The sequence below is a fragment of the Phalacrocorax carbo genome, chromosome 10 (genome assembly GCF_963921805.1).
Source record: "Phalacrocorax carbo chromosome 10, bPhaCar2.1, whole genome shotgun sequence".
Classification (NCBI taxonomy): Eukaryota; Metazoa; Chordata; class Aves; order Suliformes; family Phalacrocoracidae; genus Phalacrocorax; species Phalacrocorax carbo.
This window is the reverse complement of record NC_087522.1, coordinates 12,871,206-12,892,579: the sequence shown is the minus strand read 5'-3', so window position 1 is coordinate 12,892,579 and position 21,374 is coordinate 12,871,206. Positions and strand designations below refer to the sequence as shown.

At 42.8% G+C, this 21,374-nt stretch overlaps 2 protein-coding genes across 5 annotated transcripts in view; one reads left to right on the top strand and one right to left on the bottom strand.

Moving 5' to 3' along the window:
- Window positions 1-8,871, top strand: part of CIITA (class II major histocompatibility complex transactivator) — a 34,232-nt gene extending 25,361 nt beyond the window's left edge. For all 4 annotated transcript variants that reach the window (XM_064461910.1, XM_064461908.1, XM_064461906.1 and 1 more), the window contains 7 exons: window positions 634-714; window positions 2,194-2,286; window positions 2,629-2,712; window positions 3,528-3,611; window positions 4,104-4,187; window positions 4,849-4,941; window positions 6,671-8,871. In XM_064461910.1, coding sequence (XP_064317980.1) covers window positions 634-714; window positions 2,194-2,286; window positions 2,629-2,712; window positions 3,528-3,611; window positions 4,104-4,187; window positions 4,849-4,921 — 499 coding nt within the window. In that variant the 3' untranslated portion in view covers window positions 4,922-4,941; window positions 6,671-8,871. The remainder of the gene's footprint in view (window positions 1-633; window positions 715-2,193; window positions 2,287-2,628; window positions 2,713-3,527; window positions 3,612-4,103; window positions 4,188-4,848; window positions 4,942-6,670) is intronic.
- Window positions 8,872-11,248: 2,377 nt separating this feature from the next.
- On the bottom strand, window positions 11,249-20,345 carry DEXI (Dexi homolog). Its single transcript, XM_064461905.1, has 2 exons — window positions 19,506-20,345; window positions 11,249-11,969 (listed from the first exon to the last, which is right to left on the bottom strand). The coding sequence occupies exon 1, from the start codon at window positions 20,035-20,037 to the stop codon at window positions 19,756-19,758; it is 282 nt and encodes a 93-aa protein (XP_064317975.1). The 5' UTR covers window positions 20,038-20,345; the 3' UTR covers window positions 11,249-11,969; window positions 19,506-19,755.
- Window positions 20,346-21,374: the final 1,029 nt, after the last annotated feature.

The window sequence follows — 21,374 nt, the reverse complement described above, 5'->3', positions numbered from 1 at the left end:
GCTATGCTTGGCCTCACTTCTGATTTTATGCTGTTTTCTCTTCTCATTTCCTCTCCTACTTTCCCTTATTTTAAATTTTTTGTTAAAATTCCGATCCTTTTAACTAGGCTGAACTTGTTCTGATACCAAGGAAACTCCAAATAAGAGATTAGGATCTGAAGGACAAATGCTTGGAGCTGAAATATTAATGCTCAATTTATGCTTTAAGCTGCAGTAAAATGTTGATCTTAAGTTAGTTTGAATTGCCAATAGTTGGGCAGGGAAGATATCTTTTTCATCTCTGTTATCAAGATTATAATATGTAAATGAAAAACCTGAAGAAACAGAAAAAGAACAGAAATACAGGAATCTAAAACAAGTGAGGTGAATCTTGCGAAGAGTAACAAAAAAGTAGCAAATGCATGTACTGCTGCTTCTGCCCAAGCAGCTCTGCTCTGTCTGACCGTAGCCTTGTGGGGTCATCATCTGGAGGCTTCAAAGCAGAAATCTTGCTGCAGATTGTAGAGAATGGCTGCTTCTAAGGAGTGTAAACTAGCTTGCATTTGAGGCTGCAGGGGAAGAACTTAAAAATTCATAACTTCTGCTGTTTCTGAGTGTGTGGAAGAACTGCTGCATGTCTGTATTTTCTTCCAGTCTGGGTCCAGTATGTGGCCTACAGGGATTCCAAAAACTCGTGGAAATCCTTGCAGCATTTCCTTCACTTCAGCATTTAGAGTGAGTAATGCTAAAGATTAACTTAGCTAATGTTCCTTCTCAGCAGCCCTTGATGATGGGGGAGCTCGTGTACCCAGAAACATTTTATTTGCCAACAGGACTACTTGCTTTGATTAACAAAGTGAAAACCAAAAGCATTCAGAGAATATAACTGCAGACTAAAAGCTAGCACTCCTCATGTCCCTTAAGATACTTGGCAGTGGTTCATTCAATACCCCTTCAGTCACTTCCCCTATGTTCCTCAGTGGTTAAAAGCTTGTGGGAAAGATTTAGTACAGAGCCCTGCGTGGTGCTCCCCCTTCCTGCCATGGCACTGATCAACACTGCCTGCAGATTACTTATTTCTTCATTCAAGCTCCATAACATGCCTGAGCGCCGGGCTCCCTCGTGGTGAGGTTTCTGCGGGACTCATGGTCGTATCTGCCCCAGGAGAGAACAGGCTCCCTCCTGACCCAGCAGCAGTGTTAAGTTTGGGAGTTAACTTCGGTATTTGTGCCGGTGCTGTGCACCTTCTGGTGTCAATGAACATCCTGAACTTCTAGCAGAACCTGTCAGAGATTGAGCTTTGTGGATTTGATTCATATAAAAGATATTTAAAAAGCCATATTCAGCTAGTATCTGGTTTTGTCCTGCCCACGTATTTTTACACAGTCTTTGTCCCTTCCTTTGCCAGGAGCAGTGTTAGAAATAGAGTTTTAAGAACTCCAGTTACTATTTATTCTCTTGTGTCCATGACAAACCATCTGTCTCTAAAATTTTAAGCTTCTTTACACTAGAAACAATTGTAGCAACAATAGTCAATATTCTGCCATCAACTCTGTGGGAAGATTACTGGGTTTTGAGAGGGCCTTTGGCCTTACCAGCCCAGCCCATTGGCCATTTGTCTGTATTGTATCTGACCTTTTCGTTATATTTTGGGAAAAAAATAAAGCTCTAAAATTGGAATGAGTCCAATGTATCCCAGCATTGCCTGTCAGATTAGAAGTGGATCCAGTATCTAAAATTGTGACTACCTAAAACTCTTTCCATCTGGATACCTGAATGAGGAAAAACTTCATTTCTAATACTCCCTACCTGGAGAAGGAGCTTTTTAGGCAGGGATTTACAGCATCTGATGGATTTTGTCAGTTTTGTATTTCTGTGTGCACAGGAAATTTCGTTTCAGCATAGCTGGAACACAGATATTTCATAAGCATTTTAATAATCTTCAGTGTATGGTGGAAGCAAGGCATTAAGTGCAACCATTTGCATATCAAAGGAAATGGGACAAACTGTTCAACTACTAGTAAGAAAAATTCTTACACTGTAAATTTGGGAAGCAGAAAGCTGCTTATTAGAGAAGCTGTAATCTGTGTGATACTTGCTGATTGAGGCTACTGCAGAGGAGCTTCTCAAGATATATACAGTGGTCTGTGAGGTGAATAAACTACAAAAAATTAGATTAAAACAGAAGCTAATTCTCTCTTTGCTGTCACCCAGCCTTGATGCTCTGAGTGAAAATGGCATAGGAGATGAAGGAGCAAAGAGTCTATCTGAAGTCTTTCCAACACTGACATCACTGGAAACATTAAAGTAAGTGCAAGGTTAACAGTTCTGAAAAAAATTGAAAAGAAATAGATTAAACCTAGAGCCTTAAGGGACTGTGTATTAACAATTATGGGCACAACTAACCTGTGGGCATATAACACCAATGAGTCTATGGACATACTTAATCTGTACATTCATTAGAGAAATAGGTCGATCCTATGGCAATTCCTTATTTCTCTTCAAGGGCTGTAATTTGTCTTTTTCCTTGCATTTGGTCTAAACAGACTGTCCAAATTATGTAAAAAAGACACAGAAATGAATTTTCCACACATCGTAATAATTTAGAATAAATGTACTCAACTAACAAAGCGATCTCTCTTACTGTAGCTTATCACAGAATAAGATAACAGATGTGGGTGCGGAGAAACTAGCTACAGCTCTTCCTTCCTTGTCTTCGTTAAAGACACTAAGGTAAGTAGTTGCATCCTGTTCAGTTTTTTATACAACATACCTTGCTATCTCTGTCAGAAATTACTGAACATGGAACAAATACATACAGTGTGCAGCAGCCAAGCATTTTAATTCATTCTTGCATAAAGTCTTTAGAGAGAAGGGAAGAGGAGAGAAATGTATGGCCAAGCACAGACATACAGAAGGATATCTCAGGAATATAATGAGGACTGCACTGATTTTCAAATCCAATCCATAATACCTGCTTATGAATAATAACCTGTACAAATGTGCACACAGGGCCATGATCGACTGCAAGTTTATGTGGAGCTTGCTAAGTGCAGTGCTAAGTCCTAAGCCAGCAACATGGTGGTGTGTGTTTGCTGATATGGGACCAATGGTCCATCCCACTTCATTAAAATGTCTGGCTTAGGCCTGAATGAAGTGTCTCAATAGGGAATGCAAGAAACCATGGTGTGCAAATCTGGAATAATTTGCTCACATGGAAATCTTGTGAATGCTGTGCATTCTTTTCTTTGAGTATTATTTTCTTGCAGATTTTTAATTTGATCTATTGTAGACAGAAATGTTCTCATTATTCATTAGGAATCTAGACTTATTTTTGCAGTAGCTGTGCTAGCTGAAGAAGGGACGTGACCATTTGCCTTACTTGATACAGAAGATATGAAACTGTGTTTTAAATATTAACTGCAAATAGATAGGATAAGTTGGAAGTTAAGATGTACCAACCATACCTGAATTTCCTTGATCTAATATACAATCTGTTTACATTATCCATTATTCAATTGTGACTATACTGGTTTGGTTTTCTGCAGCTTATACAATAATAGCATTTGTGATTTTGGAGCAGAAAATCTTGCAAAAGTTCTTCCTGCGATGGCATCTTTAAGAGTGCTAGAGTGAGTATGACATCTTTTGAGATGGCCCAGGAAAGCTTACTTGCTTGGATATGGAAAATTCAAATCTTCCATGCTTGGGGTAGAGGAGACAGCAATTGAGGAAGAAAATTTCAGGGAAATTTTACATGGAAAATGTGCTTATGCAGAGTCCAGATAATCAGTGGTTAGAAAGGATTAAGGAGCGGTTCACCATAAAAACAACAAAAAAATCCATTTTAAGGTGGGAGAATAGGGTCATGGGGAGTTGGAGAAGGACCTTGGGTACATAGAATAAGGAATCCCTCAGATGAACTGACTTAATGAAGTTCCAGTTTGACCTTTTGAGTATTTTATTATAGGTTTTTTGAATCAAGGATTTATTTGGGGTTTTTTTTCTTTCTTCCCTCATCTGCAGATAAGCCCATGTACTATTTTTGATTTTGAATGAAATGTTTGTTTATACTGCTATATGATGTGATCTTCATTACTAAAGTTTTCCCCCCACCCCCCCAGTGTTCAGTATAACAAAATAACTGGTGTTGGAGCCCAGCAGCTGACTGACAGCCTACGAAAATGTCCCCATATAAAGAACTTGGTGTAAGTCTCCTGATATGCTGTTTGCTGTATCTTCGTTCTGTAAATTGGGTTAGAATTCATGCTAAAGCTGTGTTCCATATTTGTCAGATTTATAAGAGGCACAGGAAAAGACATCCCCAAAATAAAAAGCTGTCACAGAAGTGTTAAAAATGTTGTCTCTGGTTTCAATTGCACTAATTCCTGATCATCCCAGGCAAGCAAGCTTGTCCTGCTTTAAGCATAGTTTATATTGAGCTCTACCCTCCCAGAGTACCTGACCTAGTCTGTGCTGCAGGACTCGTATTCAAAGGATAAACAATGAGCAGCCGTCATTGGGGGTTAAATAGACTGAAGCTGTCAGTACACATTCAGGGGAAGGGCATTTGACAGAAAGCTAAAGAACAGTTATGGACACAGGACTGTAGTGTGCCCTATAACCAGAGTCAGCCAGGTTATGGAGGAGTGAACTGCTTTCTTCTAAATGAAAATGCATTTTCATTTGTTCCATAGCTTAAATACTTTCATAGAATAATACTCAAAAGGGAAAGGCAATTTAAAAAAAAAAAACAAAAAAACCCCAAAAAACCCACAAACCAAAACACAAACATACAAAACACACCAAAAAAACCTGTGAAGCAAATTACACTTAAAATCTCTTTCCTTTCTGAATTTGCCCTTACAGGATGTGGAATCCCACCATTCCCTATGGAGTTCTCGAACACCTTCAGCAGCTGGACTCTAGGATCAGTGTGTAGATTAAGATGATCCCATAAAGGTAACATAAACCCTGGCTTCCTGAGACAAGAAAGTTTGTTTCTGTGGCAGCTGTTGATTCTGTTCTCACTGGCAGCAGGCACAGTAACAGCATCAATGCTAAGTGAAGAGATGCTGCCCTAAAGTAGCACAGATCAATATCCCATCAGGCCCCCTTTCCCCCCACTCACCTTGCATCCCTTATCTCCCTGGCACCAGCACTAGCAGACTGCAAGAGCTGCACCAACAAGAATGGACTTCTTCTAGGACTCCTAGTTCAGCCCAGTTCAGTGACTGGCAGCTCACTACCTTCTGTTTTGTGGTGTGGAAAACTAAATAGCTGTGTCCTTCTCATGTTTATAGATTAGTTCTGTACTTAGAGATTGTTTTGTGTTGATTTTTAGTAAGTCGTTTAAATTTTCCTTTGTTTAATACAAATCCTCAATAGCTCCTTGTCTCACTATGAAGCTGTCCCTATACTGTACTCAGAGCAAACCATTGGTTCCTACATTCCTTGTTCTCAGCCTGTTTCGTGTGGTTTAGCCACTGGCAGCCACTTCTACTTCATTGATTCTGCCTGCACAGTTTCAAGGATCCTTGAAATAAATGCATCATTACCAATTTGCTAACAGTTTGCTGAAGATCACCAGGATCTGACTGCCTTGGTGCTCCTGGACTGAAGGAGCTGTAGCAGGCATGGAAAGTTAGGGTTTTATGTAGGATTTCTGCTCCCAGTTTTCTGCCATGTGCTGCTTCTTGCTCTTAAAAAAACTGATGCAGGATGCATCAGTGAAATGATCCCAGTGAAGAATGAGAAGCCAGAGTCAAGCCAGATGCCAGATGTTCTCCAGCTTTCTTTCACATGGCAAAAAACCCCCAACATTGCAGAGTGATTGCCAGCTGCTTGAGCTGTGGTTTGAATGGTCCTGGCAGCAGTTGCAGTTGCCAGTGGCTCCCTAAACCATGCAGTGAGCCAAGCTTTTGCATGATTCTTGCACTCAGTGCACTAATCACCAGATGTAGCCTGGGCTATATATGTGGCACTGATCAGGTTACAGGTTGTGGAAGAGTCAGGTGCCATACCAGCTTCACAGACTAGCTTTATACAGCAGCAGTGAAAAACTAGTGATCCTTACTAGCCTACAGTACAACTAACTCTTTGCCTTGTTGAATAAAAATACCTACTTGGGAAAGAAGACATTAGGGATATGAACACTTCCAGGAAACCTTACAAGAGCAAAGCTTTCTCTAGCCTTCTGTGTCTGTTGTTCAAGGGGAGCATGCGATAAGGGTCTCTGAATATGTAGATCAGCTCCCAAATGACCTCGGTTTTCCTCTGGACACAGAGCAATGGCAGTCAGTGGCAGAGAACTCCGCTCTGTGAAAGTCAGTGATTCTTGGACACTGGTCAGCTTTCACACCAAGCAAAAGATCTGTTTAATGCAGCTGTACATAAACAACCCTTTGCATCTCCCTCCACTGCTGTTCTCTCCAATTTGCAGCACATGCCTGTGGCACCAGTTACCACATCAGTACAGTATCTGAGTACGTCAGGAAACATTCGTCTTCCTAAGCACTGAGGATTAGTAGCAGCAGGAAGCCTGGATTCTGTCTCACAAACTTGAAACATCCAGCATCTACCAGCCACTGTTGTCTCTTTTCAGAGCACATCATATATATGGTTTTGGTGGTGTTGATGGTGATTAAGCTGATGGGCATACATCTAATATTCTCTTTGCATCATTTCACAGGTAACATAAAAAAGAGAGGAAGGCATCCTCTGTATCTTCCTATCCTCTTGCTCCTTTATGAATTGGTGGCTGATGTTCACGACAGTGGCAAAATGAAAAGAGTCGCATTTAAGCTTGAGCAATGCTTGAAGTGGGTGAATGATGGAGTTCAATTTTTTTAAGGGCTATCTAAAAAATTTAAAAATGCTATTCAAGGACCCAGTTGTGTTTCTACTGAAGTGATGAAGAGTTAAGCAGCATCAAGTTTCAAAGATGAAAAGAGCATCTGGATATTGTGATCACCGTTAAAGATGACCAGGAATTACCAGGATATTGACATTATAAAATTCCATCATCGATTCATCAAGTAGACTGCAAGCTGCTGGACCTGCAACATCTGAAACAGTGACAGGTCAAACCTAATTGTTTCATGGTAACAGTGGTGACTGCAATCAAATTTGGTTTGATGATTTTGGACTTCCAAACCTCAACGTTACAGATTTTACCCATCTGTCTGGACTGATTTGAAGCATTAGGATCAGGAGCATAAATAAGAATGATCAGTCTTAGAAAACAGTCTCACAGTATCAGACTATCAACGAGAATGCAGAAGTGGCTCTTTCCTTGATGCTAATCACCAATGCTGTCTTAAGGGATGGAAAGATATTTGCTATCACTTGTTATAGAATCTTTCAAAAAGATTAGGAAAAAAGAAGTAAAGACAAGAAATTAATTAAAACTAGAAAACTATTAAGGATTTTTTTCTGACATTATTGAAGAAATCCAAATGCATACAAAGAGCTTCAGTTAATTGCACAAAAATCCTTGAAGTGACAATCTTCAAAGCTTTTGAAGCTCCTGTCTCAAATGAGAACTTTAAACTTTTTTTCTTCATTCATATACCTGCATTGTGATTTAGTTTCTCACTTGCAGGTGGCAGCATAAATGTACAAGCGTCCTTTTTATACTTGACAGTGAAATCACTACTGTGTGTGGTTTATGTGGCCTTCTATTACAGAGTTGTAAAAAACTAGGCAATGACACACTGTAACATTTTTCAAAGTGCTATCGTGTGTCTGCGCTGCTGGCCTCAGTGATATGTGGGCCAAATACCAGTCCTGTTGACTGCAATAGCAAAACTATCATATCCTTTATGCTTTTTTCTCTTTTCTTCTTCTATTTCAGCTCTGTGAACATGGAGGGAACTTAAAATCATACCAAGACAATTGTCAGGACTAGCATTCTGGCTCCCTGGCCAGATACAGTCTGGAGACAGAAAACCAAAAAGGGATGGAAAAAGCTTGGAATATTTGACATGCCACAAATTGGGAAGGGAGGTCTCTACTTCATGGTTAGCTCAGGGTTAACTCAACAACCTCCTTGAAATTTCTTCTGCGAGGAAGCACTGACAGTACTGACCCAAGCATCTATGCAAACTAGTGTCTTCAACAAACCTCTCAAATGCTCTGCTACTTGGTTTTTAAAAAGTCCCCAATTTAAAGAGCTCAAAGCCCCAATCTTTACGTTCTTTCCAGCAAATTATACTTCTCTGCTGAAGTTTCAGTGCCTGCAGAATCTTGACAGCAGGGTGGAGGGTGGACAAACTGAAGAAAGAAAGAAGGTCAGGTTTGTTGTTTCTGTTAATCAAAGGAGAGCAGGGAACCATACCTAGTATTTTAGGGTAATAGTACAAGAGAGTAAGGTAGAAAAACACCATGGAGAATATGATTGTTACTAGAAAGTGGTATGTTTCTTAACTATCTGCATGGTTCTCTCTAGCCAAACTCTAGCCAGAGTAACGGGGGAAAAAAAAAATCTCATTTACATTCCTGTCTTTCAGCTGCCTGAAAGGGAGGTAATTTGAGCCAAATCCTGTGTGATGTTCCCATCAGCCTGCAGCACTCCAGCCATGCAGATCTATGGTGAGCCCTTGGCTTGCCTTCCCTTAACTAAGCTTTGGATGACAACTGCCCCTTTATGGATATATTCTGCAGCTACACTTCACTATGACTGAATCTGAGGATGTGTTAAGTATTACACAGCCGATGGTTACAGGACCCAGTCTGGATTTATCAGTCCATGTTGGGTATACTGCTGCCCTCTTGCTCTGAGTTAGTAAGAGATGTAGTTTATAATGTACAGATTGTAAATTGTGATACAGTGTTTTGCTTGTCTTTATAGATCTTTTTAAAGTATTAATAAAAGTATTACTTTTTACAGTAGCTTGTAGTACCTGTATTTTGATTTTTCTCTTGGAAAGGCGATGAAACCTCTGCTGCCTTCTCAACATAACAACATGCTCAGGGCTTCATATTGTAGGTTATTGGAAAGCACTGCGTGTAAGGGAGACAGGTTGGTCCTGCTGGCACTTACCAGTTTGGTGGTCTGGAAAGGGAGAAATAATTCTTTCTTAACAGACAATGGGATCCTGCAATGTGTTGTGGTTTAGCCCCAGTTGGCAACTAAACACTGTGCAGCTGCCTGCTCTCTTCCTGTGGGCTGGGGGAGAGAATTGGAAGAGCAAAAGCAAGAAAACTCATGGGTTGAGATGAGAACAGTTTAATAATTAAAATAAAATAGTAATCGTAATAATGGTAATGATAATAATTATTATGATGATAATAACATAATAAAAAGGAAAATAACAAGAAAGAGAAATGAAGCCTGGAAAAAAAAATACAAGTGATGCAACTGCTCACCACTCATTGACCGATGCTGCTGGTCCCTGAGCCGTGATTGCTGCCTGTCCCCGGCCAGCTCCCCCCAGTTAACATACTGGGCATGACATCATATAATATGGAATATCCCTTTGGCAAGTTTGGATCCGCTGTCTTAGCTGTGCCCCCTCCCCTCCTGACTCCTTGTGCACCCGGCAGAGCATGGGAAGCTAGAAGAGTCCTTGACTACTATAAGCACTACCCAGCAACAACCAAAACATCAGCATGTTATCAACGTTGTTTTCATACTAAGTCCAAAGCACAGCACTATGCCAGTGAAGAAAATTAACTCTATTCCAGCTAAAACCATGACACAATGCCACCTGACAGACTCTAAGTCTAGAATTAGAAGATATAAAAGTCCTGACTGAAGCTGCCTGGTTATAACAGCAAAATGTTGTTGTCATCCTGTCAGACTTTCTGCAGTTCTAAAATTCATCAGGGTTCAAAGTCTGGATACTGGCACAAAGCTTATCCAAAATGCTTTTGACAAATGAGTGCCTTTTCTATAGAGGACTGAATTCACTGGCTACCTTGAAAAAGCTGTTCAGATCAAATCTGTGTTCTAAAAAATCTTTTAGGATGAGAAAAATGCTACTGTCTTCACGTCCATCCTCTTTTTGTTGTCAAAGAAGCCCTGTTAAAGTGCTATGGCTTGTGTTATGATGGTAGTCAGATCCTGTAATCTGAGTACTCCCCCCATCCTTTAAATGTATGAAGCTGAGCTGTTCTGAGAAATCAGCATCTTAATCTAAGATGCAGAATCTCCACAGTGAATTAACTGGTGGAATTTGTATTGCTTGATCTGTGTATCATGTGGTGTCCACTGCAGTGAAATGATACAAACTAGCAGATGCTGCAATAAGTACCTATAATGGCAAACTGAACCATGTTCTTAAAACGGCATACATGTGACCCTGAAAAGTTAGTGTGAGCCATCTCTGTGAACAGTATGAATTTCTAACTATATAGGCAGAAGGAATGCCACCTTCAGTAGCAAAATCCAGCCTGTCTTGTGATAGTTCCAAATGGGCATATGAGCACAAGCTCAACAAGTTTGTAAGCTTGGCTATTCTTTATATAGGTGCCTAAATGGAGATTTAGTTCCCTAAGTGTATCGTTATGTGTTAGAATATTGTGTCCTAAGTGACACCATCCCTGAATTGCAGGCCACGGATTGTATGGAACAAAGCACTTGTCAGTGTTTTAAGGCCCCAGACTGTATCTGACGGAACCTATCTTGGAGAAAAGCTATTTAGTTCAATGACAGTGCTCCACCTTTTGCAGGAGCAGCTGAAAACTGTATTTAGGGCACAGAATGTTGGGGACAGGGAGCTAACTTCTACTGCACCAGGAGTTAAAAAATGCCATTTGAGTGCAACACACTGAGAGTATTAGGGAACAAGAGTTTGATATGCAAGTTTCTTTGTCACCCTCTGGTCCCTCATACTGGCTGTCAAGAGACTCTCATGACACCATCTGTCTGTATCTGAAAGCCTGAGCTAGGAGCAGATGGTAGAGACACAGACTGCAGAGGACAGACATAATGCATGGACAGAGTTCAGGAGAAATGTTTTCAGTTCTGCTTTATCTGAAATGTTCTTGGTATATCAACTTGGCTTAACAACTGCACAGTTACAAAAAATTTCTAAAAAATATGAGAATAAGACAAAACCAGCACAACACCTGCCCTCAGTAACATGTGGGTTCCTCCCCCACCCCCACGGTGTGCAGTTCCTGGTGTTTTAGTTCAGGTCTGAATTTTTAAGCAGTTGTTCACGAAAAGGATTTCTTACGTGCTGGCCATGGCCACAATCTGGAACTACTTGTAGGTACGTGTAGGAAAACTGGAATTTCCTGGAAAGCATAATTCAATTATTTTCAACTGAATTAGCACAACTGAAGAACAAATTGAAAAAGAACAACTCCAACAAATGACTGCTTACTTTTTCATGGAAAAGGTCAGTCTTTATTGTATTGCTTTCACATCTGTACATAGGAACATGAGCTTAAACAATCTGCAAAGTATCTTGTGTGAGATAATGAATCTACCTGACTTATATAAAATTCACTCTCTGATCTATTTCAAAACACACAATTTGAATAAAATATCTTACTAGCACGGTTCTTGCCGTAATACTGCCCTGAACAGAATCTCCTTGCAGTCACTCCTGCATATTTTCCCCTGAGAGAGCACTGTCTTTGAACTACTGGCTGGTAAAGTTTTCAATGTGTGATTGTAAAACTTGCTTAAGCAGTATGTAGAGCGTGTCCATTCAAGTGACATGGTATTTATTCAGAAGTTTATCAAATCTGCGTAACATCATGATTTGCTGTTACAATAGAACATAGCTTATATTATTTGTCCATACAGTCCATCCCAGAATTACCTATGGAAGCCCAGTATGGTGCATGAATCACTGCAGTTAGTGCACACCCAAGAGGCAATGAGCATGGAGAAAAGTCACAACTCACAAGATCTCGTGACAACTCTTCTTCTTATCCCCTTGTCTTTCTTTTCATCTCCACATTTCGGAGTATAGTTTCTTTCCGTGACTTGATCCATTAACCTGGTTATAATCCATTTCAAGTGTTTAATAAATCTGTTTAAAAGAAAACACAAAAATACAGAGTAACTCTCTAGACCCAAAATGAACAGCAAAGTCATGAGCTTTACCTTTCTGATTCTCTCCTCCGTCCCACCGGTGGGGGAGTGAGCAAGCGACTCTGTGAGGCTGAGTTGCCGGCTAAACCACGACAGTACATTAGATATAGCACCAGGCCATTGACTTCTTTAAAAAAAAAGAATTAAAAAATCAAAACTTTTTGTGACTGTGGGTAATAATTCTTTGAGAAGTAAAGGCCTGAACAACCTTTCAGAGAAATCAATGTAACAGTTTCTGTTAATGTCAAAGGTCGCTAGTCCTTGGTATAATTTTAACAGAGGCATGATGATATTGGTGTGAGGGGTATGAGATAAAGCTGTTGACCACGGTCTATCAGGTCAGTTAGTAAGGGTTGCTCTTAAGAGTACAACCAGTACATACAGTGGGATAGCCTGTTTTATGCTAGGTTTGATATCATTAGTCCTACCTATTAGAACTGAGTTTTGAACTGGCTACATTTTCTTAAGCACATACTGTTCATTAGAATGTTTAGGGTTTTTTTTTTTTATAATTCTTTTAATTATGTATTGCCTACATTTGACGTAGCCTCTGATTTTGGTCACTTTCTCTTTTTTTTTCTTTAGAGTTATTTTGTTCAAATCATTTTGGATCCACTGGAGAGTAGTTACTGAGTTAAATAACATGTTGGGGTAACTTCTTGGTCTTACTGACATCAACAAATTAATATTATGTTGTTTTATCCCAGCTTATCTGATTTGCCTTGACTGGATCAAAGTATCCGACAGCTATTAAGAGGTGATTTTTTTTTTACTATTATCAGATGTAAACACAAGGCCTGAAAAGCCTTCTTCAAGAGGAACCAGAGCTGTGGATTATGAGGGTGCTGGGCACTAGTGACTGTATCCATTTGGTCTTGTGATCTTAAAGATGACTAACATACTGTAGACTGGTGCAGCTCTGAGAGGGGATGATTGTCTGGGGATGAATCTGTGTCGAAGAAGAGCTGAAGTACAGAGGACCATGAGCAGGTCCACAGGCTGCCTGCAGCTCAGGAGACCCCCCTCACTGTGTGGAGCAAGTCTCTGGAAAGACAGCTCTTCCCTCCTCCCCCTCTATAGGTATTAGAGGCCCCCTGTGCAGCGCAGAAAGGCTCTACATAGTAGAGGTGCTAATCCAGTTGTACGATGGGAAGGGAGTCTGTGATACAGACCTGCTAACAGATCTGCTCTAAGCATGGAGCTCTATGAAAAGGCTCTTGCTGGGCTGCAGGGAAATACACAGCCTCTCTCCTGTTCTTCACTTTCAGTGTTTGGAGCGGAGGCTCAGCAGACCGTATGTCAGGTTGTCTGGCACACGACGTCCTGAAGCAGGAGGGCTGCCACCATTTCAGGTGCAGAAGGCATAACAGAATCTACAAGGAGTATGAATGAAGTATAAAATGCAATGGTCACATGTTCTACATGAGCATGGACAGACTAAGGAATATGGTATCATTAACAAAGGTGTTACAGGAAGCCGAAAGCAAACAGGTTGACAGGGAAAGGTTCTTCTATGGACTGAAAGCAGATCAAAAGATTGGAAGCAAAGAATAAGGCCTGGTAGTAAAGTCAGAAGCAGGGTATACCAGGGACCAATTTTTATTCAACATCACCATTAGTGACCCAGAGAAGAGAGTGAACAGAGACATCTTCAAGACTGCAGAAAATAAGCTCTTTCAGGTATTCAGATGCTGTACTGATAGCAAGTAAATCCAGGAGGATTTCATAATATTGAGTAGGCAAAAGGTGGCGGGTTTGGAAAACACTTGCTAAAAGGCTGGACAGCAATGTGCCCGCTAACATCCTTCATTCTACCCTTGTGGATTCTGGAAAGTACAAAGAGAACAGACTGCAGATTTTGGTAAGGGTCATGTGCTCTCCCAGAGAGCACCCCCTGCCCCTGTCCAAAGCAGAACACACAGGGCTGGGTGATCATGGTCTGACTCAGCAGGACATTTCGTATGTTCTTGTGTGCCGCTTACTGTAGATGCTAGGTCGGAAACAAGAAGCACTTTTGTGTCCAGTGAGGTATTTCTGTCAAACATCTATCAGCTACACTACCCTGCTAACAGTAATCACAGGCTTAAAATCCTGTCTCTGAAACTAACAAGAAAAGGGGCAACAGCAGCTCTAACAGGTTACTCATTTGGTGTTTATCTCATTGCTTTCCAAGTCAAAGGGAGATTGCCAATACTCTGCATTGTAAACCATGTCCTAGGCTGACTTAAAAATAGCACAGCAAAATGTATTGGGGCTCCAAAGTAAAGTATAAAGCTGTCTAATGGAAATTTCAAATATTGCTATAGGGCTGCTAGTCCAAGACTATAATTTGTAGTAGCAGATATTAAATGGGTTGTGAATGATAAAATTGGCCAGGATATTTCATCTTGCCTTTCTATTCAGCTGATTAAAAGCCTGCCCTTCAAATTTCATGTGAACCTAATTTTAACAGAAAATTTCAAGAATTTCAAAAAACAATGGAAAATGAAAAGGTAGCACATATTTTTAAAGTCTCAGAGCTACAGTCTCCCAATAGCCTAAATGATACCCATAAACATTTAACATTATGGCTATTACAGCATAACTCTAGCACTATAAGAAACTCAGTCATGATATTTTTGTTAATTCTGTCTGTGAAGTTACTGTTCTTCACAATTCAGCCTGGACCAAAGGAAACATAGTGACTCAGTTTCATATCCTGACATTGTCTGCTTTCTGTTTCCTGACCTTCTGCAAGAGTGTGTTTCAGATCTCATGGTCTATTTGGGTTCTACTGTGTGAGCGAGCCTCAGGTCTTTTTTTCTGGCCCTCTAAAGAGTACATAGCCTTAATTCTATTAACTGAAGAAGAGCTTTACCCAGCAATAGATCCTTTGGTGCACATCATCATTTTCCATCATACCGTTATTTTCTGCATATGGCTGCTATGAGTCTTTACCCTTTTTATCACATACATTAGAAACATGTTTGTGTCCTCAGAGAGCATCATTCAAACTATTCAGCTAGTTTTTTTCCCCAGTCTGTGGCCAAACTACCAAAACTGAGCTGGGAAAAGAAAGACAGTTTGACAGTTTCCCTGCAGGAATGGAAAGATTTAGCCACTTCTGTGTACTGTTTAATTCTTTGGGACAATTGTACTCCATATAATCTAGAATCACTACGAGGGGACAAATGCAAAGAATTGGACTGGCTAAATATACAAACTAGATGCCTCTAAACAAATTATTCTTTTCTTCTAGTTTAGGATTGCTAGTTGCTAGCTGAACTACAGTGTCACTTTGCCCCTCCTCCAGAGGAAACAAACATGAAGAATTAAATTGGATTTTTTTCTTCATTCCTTGGACAGCTTAAAACTAATAATTGGCTCTTGTCACCTATTGAAGCAAGTTGATAACAGTAAGTTTCGTTTTTGTAGGGAAGAACGACAGAATTTTTTTTTTAATTAGTCTTTAAGATCACTTGTGACTGGGGCTTTTAGCACATGAAATACTCAGGCCTGAACTATTTCTATCCTAAATTGAATGTCTCTTTAGTTTCTATGCCTCATTTTAATTCATGTTATTAACAGCAGCTTCTGGAAAACTTTTTAAGAATCTGCCTCTTCTCTTTGAATTATACAAATGAATGTATTTGGTAGAAAATCCATGACTGTGATTGATGAGTCTGCATGCACAGTTCATCAGTTAACTATGATTTTGTCCTCCTTCCATCTAGGATGTAATTCCTGTTAAGAAGAGTCAAAGCACAGAAGCCTCTTTAAAGCAGAGATATCAGATGAGTTTGAGCACTCAACTTCTAATTTTAATAACATCTAAGAATTCAAAACACGGTTCTAAAAATCACAGCTATTGCTTTTCATCCTGTTGTTACTATAACTCATATAGAATAGCCGACTAGTCTGTATCATGGAGTCAACAAGCCGCTTTTTTTTTTTTTTTACATAGAGATTTCTACAAACAAGCAAAGAGCATAGTGAAAAATGGCAAGGTGAAGTAAGTAACGGATCACGGCGCTCCTTGTTTTTATGATTCAAAATCTGAAAAGGAAGAAGTCAGGAGGTGGGTTCTGATGTGTTCATGTGTATCCTGACACTGCTAGTGATAACATTCTCCTGATCTGTTACTTTACATGGCATCTCTGTTTCAGAGAGATGGAACAGAGGCACAAATCAGTTAAGCTCACAGAAGACATCAGTGGCAGACACAGGAAGGAGTCCGGGATGCTTATTTCCCTCTCCACTGGGCCATGCTGTCTCTCATACACACTGAGCCCACATTTCTAACTGGCACTATATTGAGCTACTGAGTAAAGCTATTTCTTTGAGTCAGGATTTAGATGCTGGCATTCAGCAGAAGTGCTGAGTCACAAGTTTTTGAGTGCTGGATTCTGCTCACTGAAGACATTCATCATAATTCACGTTGAAGAAAAAATATAGGGAATGCTTAGACTGTAAGATTAAATAAACCCATTATTTCCGATTCAGTTTTCATTATTGATTACTTTTGCTCATTTTCTTTCTGATTAGAGTACTTTGTGATGAGTCACATCTGATTTTAAGAAAGTACAAGGAGAACAGTCATATCACCTTATTCCAGGGGACTTCAAATGTAATAAAGAACCTGGCACACTCACACTAAAACAGTAGATTACATGAGCAAACTCAATTCTGCTCAGTTTACACAGATGGATTTCTCCATTTGAATAGGATAGGAAGCTTCTTTGAGCTGCTTAGTTGCCTACCTTCAATCTCTGTCACCAGTTATGCTCAGAAACCTGGACATCATTTTACTCCTATCTAGTTTATTCAAGTTGGGGGGTTGCTGCAAGAGAGAAGACAGCTTTTCTGATCCACATGCTCTTTTATTTTTAAGTCTAAACTAGCGTTTCCACATTTCGCGGAACTGCCTCTTGGGATTTCCCCCTTTGTTTCCCTGTCTTGCGTGCCGCTCATCTCCTGGGTGCAAGGCATCGCTTTCTAAATGCAGGGAGCACACTGCAGAGTTTCAGCTAAGGCTAATCATAGGTTTTTAGTTGCTTTCAGTCATCACTGGTGAGTCACAGGAAGAACACTCCTCTTGGATTTAATGCAAAGAGTATGCCCATGTATTTTTCAACTCTGCTGGTAAAACTGAGACCCATTCTGCCTGCAGTGTCTTATGAACCCTCAGTGCTTCTGGGTCTAAGTGAGCAGGGCGGGTGGGGAGCCATCCAAGGCCTATGGAGAGTGCGGGTTAACACTCATACAGGACTGGGGTCACTGCAGGCTAGGCACCAAAGGGATCTAAATCTTCCCTTTCAGTGCCTGACTTCTGCTCCCAAAGCAGAAAACCCAGCTCTGAATTAGGGCCCTGCCTGCCTTGCTAGGGAACTGGTGAGGAGGAATGGCACAGAACAGTGAAGAAACCTGTAACCAGGATATTAACACAAATTCCTTTTCATGGTGACATGCTGAGTCTTTGCCCGGTAGCTAAGTAATTATGCAATTTGTGGCCTGGTTGCTGCACATAAAAATACAATTTTATATATAAATAGATGAAGCACAGTAATAGCATAGGTTTTGCTCTTTAATAATTGATCTGACTTTAGGGATTTGTGACTTGATTTTCAGTGGAAACCACCATCTAACAGGACAACTACCAAATTAAAGGATCAAGGCTGGAGCTGGTACCTGTGCAGAGCTCCATTACCTCAAAGGTAGATATAGACTGAGACTTATTTCTGAGTTTTGTGAAGACCTCTGCATTTTGATTCCTACATGGTGGTGACATGGTTTTATGGTTAGAATATCACAAAGTTTGCAGAGCTACTTATCCTATTAATATGAAGGAAATTTTAAGCCCATTTATGTACACTGAACAGAACTGTGCTCACGCCCTATGCTCTATCAAACTATGTGTTCATGTAGTAGGAAAAATCCACTGAGGAAAATTATGTCTGTTATTCTCCTTAGGTCTTCCTGAAAACTCAGTGCAACTCATCATGACAAATCCTAGTCAGCAAAAAAGTGATTAAAAAGTTATTTTTAATCCCTGTATTAGACAGTGTTGGAGTAATAGGATTTGGGGTTTGGGGAAAGGTATTTTGGGGAAGAAAATGGGTAGGGCTATTTGCATGAAAGATTTTGCTTCAATTTCCGTTACTTTTTATTAATTCCTTTCCTGGAATACAGAGCATGTGTGTTTTCTGCCCAGCTGAAAAGGGAGAGGAGACAGGCACAAAAGTAGCCCACAGTATTCTGTGGGGAGTTTAGTTCTGTTCCAGACCTTCTGTTCTAGCAGAAGTTATTCTAATCCAACAGCCTGGGGTAGACTACCAAACACTGGCAAGGACACTTTCATTTGCAGTAACTATATGCAGTGGAATTTCTTCAGCAGCAGCAAAGATCTGTTCTTCCCGCCACACACACTTGTTATGCTCCCATGTGCCTTTGACCAAGCTTTGTTCAGCTGTGTAAGTGCAATCAGCGTTACTCCCACATCAAAAATTTCCATAGTTTTCCTTCTAAACTGTTGATCAAAATCAGCTACTATTGCTTTACATGAAATCTGAATAGAAGTATTTAGCAGAAAGTTTAAACCTGTATGAAGGACAACACCACAGGAAAGGTTTTTTTTTTTAATTAAAAGACTGATTAAAATAGGTTGATGCTAAATGGTATTTGCATAAAATGGTCACCAAGGTTATGTTTGTAACCTTACACCAGAATTTCCTATTTCAAAAAGAAAATAAAAAGGTATCCTGAACTGGTTTTCAAATTTACAGACAGTATATTGCTGTAAATTCCACTGGCAGATTTGCTAACTCATTTTTAATTTAATCTGTGAATGTTTTCATTAACATACATTTGGCACAGAAAGTCCTAGCTAGAAATAGTGATTTTCTTCCCAATTGCATGTCAGTGTCTTAAAAAGCTAAATCTTTACAACATTTCCAGAGTTTTAGTATCGCTCAAAACTACAATACATTGATGGAGCAAACCCTTGTGCTACGATTAACATAAGAAGAACAGTGAGCTGGGTAGGTTTCTTATTACCCAAGATAGAAGTTTTAAAGGGCATCCGATTAAGACGTATTTCTGGCTCAAGTATGGTCTCTGAATTTTAGTAAATATTAGCCTCGGTGTTCGCTTACGTTCAGAGCTGCTTTCAAGACCGGATTAGAAAAGTTGTTGACCACCCGCAAACGTAACACCCAGCGTAACAGCTGCAGTGGCTCAGAACTGCGATAACCCGCCCTCGGGGAAGGCCGTTCTCCTCGCCGCGCACCGGAGGGCAGGGCGCGGGGCCCCGGCCGCGGCCCTCTGCCCGCAACCCTCGGCGCCGCGAGAGGCTGCGGCGGTGCGCGCGTCCCCGGCGCGGTGCCCGGCCCCGGCCCCGCCGCCGCCCCCGCCGCTCGGCACGGCGGCCGGCAGGGGGTGGGCGGGGGAGCGGCGCCCCGCTGCCCCGCAGAAATGACCGCCCGCGGCAATGACTTACTTCCCGTGCGAGCGCTCTGCGTGTCCGCGGCCCGGCCCGGCGGCAGCGCGCCCCGGCCCCGCTCGCCCCTGCGCACCGGGGAGGGCGGGGGGCCGTTGGGCAGGGAGGGTGCTGCGCAGAAGGAGCCGAGACGCAGCGGGGACGCCCCGGGGCCGCGGCGGCCCCCGAGCTACGACCATGCCGGGACAGCCGGTCCCAGCCCCGGGCCGGGCTGCGTCACCCCGCAGTGGCTTCGGAGCGCCCCGGGGCGTCACTCCAGGTACCCATCAAAGACATCCAGCTCGCTGTCCGTCTCGTAGAGCACAGAGCCGGGGTCGGAGAGCACCCCCAGATCCACCAGAGCCTGGTCCATATCCTCGGGCAGGAAGACGATGCCTACATTGAGAACGATATACTCCATCAGGAAGGCATAGTACAGGATCAGCACGTTGACAAAGAACAAGCCCACGTAAAACATATAGGGCAGCACCAGCAGCGCATGGAAGGCCCAGGACTCCAGCGAATCCAGACGTGCCGAGACCGCGGCGGGCATGCAGCCGTGCGGGGCTGCGGCGGGGGCAGCAGGCACCGACCCGCCCGGCCGGCGCGGGGGAGCGGGCGGGAGAGGCGGAGCCGGGAGCGGGGCACGCAGGACCGCGCTCCGCAGCCCCGGTGGCAGGAAAGGACAAAACCCCAGAGCCGGACTCCGGGAAGAGGCGAGCCCCGCAGGGGTGCGGCGGCCGGCCGGCTCGCTCCCTTCCTTCCCCGGAGGAAGAGGCGCCCCGGCGGGCGGGCGGGCAGGCGGGCGGCCAGCGCGGGCTTCAGCGGCGCTGCCGCAGCCCCGCCGTTGGCAGGAGGCTCCTCAGGGGCATTTCCAGCCCGGCTGCTGCAGTCCCGCCGCGGCTCCCCTCCTCCTCCCGCCCGCAAACTTTACGGAAGGAGCCCGCAGGCGCGTTGCCGCGGTCGGCGCGGAGCACCTGCCGCCGTCAGCGCGCCCGCCAGCCCCGGCCTGCGCGGCAGGACCCCCGCGCCGCCCCCTCGCCGCGGCCCCGCGCAGCGCCGCCCGTCCCTGCCGGCGCCTCTGCCGCCTTCACCGGCAGGTGGGTCCGGCTCCGCCGGCCCCAGGGCCGGCCGCCTCGGGCTGCGGGGCCAGGACGGGTCTTGCGATGGCCGGCCCTCGCCTCCCTCGGGCACCTCAGCGCCCCGTGGCAGCCCGGGGGGTCGGCGCGGGCAGGGCTCGCCTGTCGCCTCACCTGTGGGGGTCGGTTCCTGTTCTCCCGTTGCTGGGCAGGGCCCGCCTGCAGCAGCCGTGCGGGCCCGGGCTCCTTTTGGCTTCAGCGGGGGCTTTTCTTTGCTGACCAAGGTTTTACCTGTATCTAAGTATTATCCAAGGCGTGATTTTAAACTTGGGGGGCTTTTTGACACTGGCTGCCAAACTCTTCGGCTTTTACTTTATTTATATGGTTAAAGAAAAAAAAAAATCTAAATCCAGGTCAAGACAGTCATTAATAGTCCTGTTCTCTTTGTTGTGCTTTAACTAAGTTAGTTTTTAAGCCGATTCAAAGCTAGTTGTGCAATTCTTATTGGAAAAACCTTAGCAAGAGGAATGTCGGCAGCCGAACTGCTGTCCCTGCATCTTGCGGCGTGCTGTTCCCCGGTCGGTCAGAATCGACCCCACCAGAACTGCTGCATTTTGAGTTATGGAAGGTGGACAAGAAGTGGCAGGGTCCAAATATTATCTCAAATTACAATGTATTTGGAAGGTATATGCACACGTCAAAAGGCTATTCTTTGTTTAGACTAAATTTAGTCTTTTCTATTCCACCAACCTAACAGTCCTCTCACGACCCGGCAAGCTCTAACTCCTAACTGCCAAAGGGAGGGAAGGAA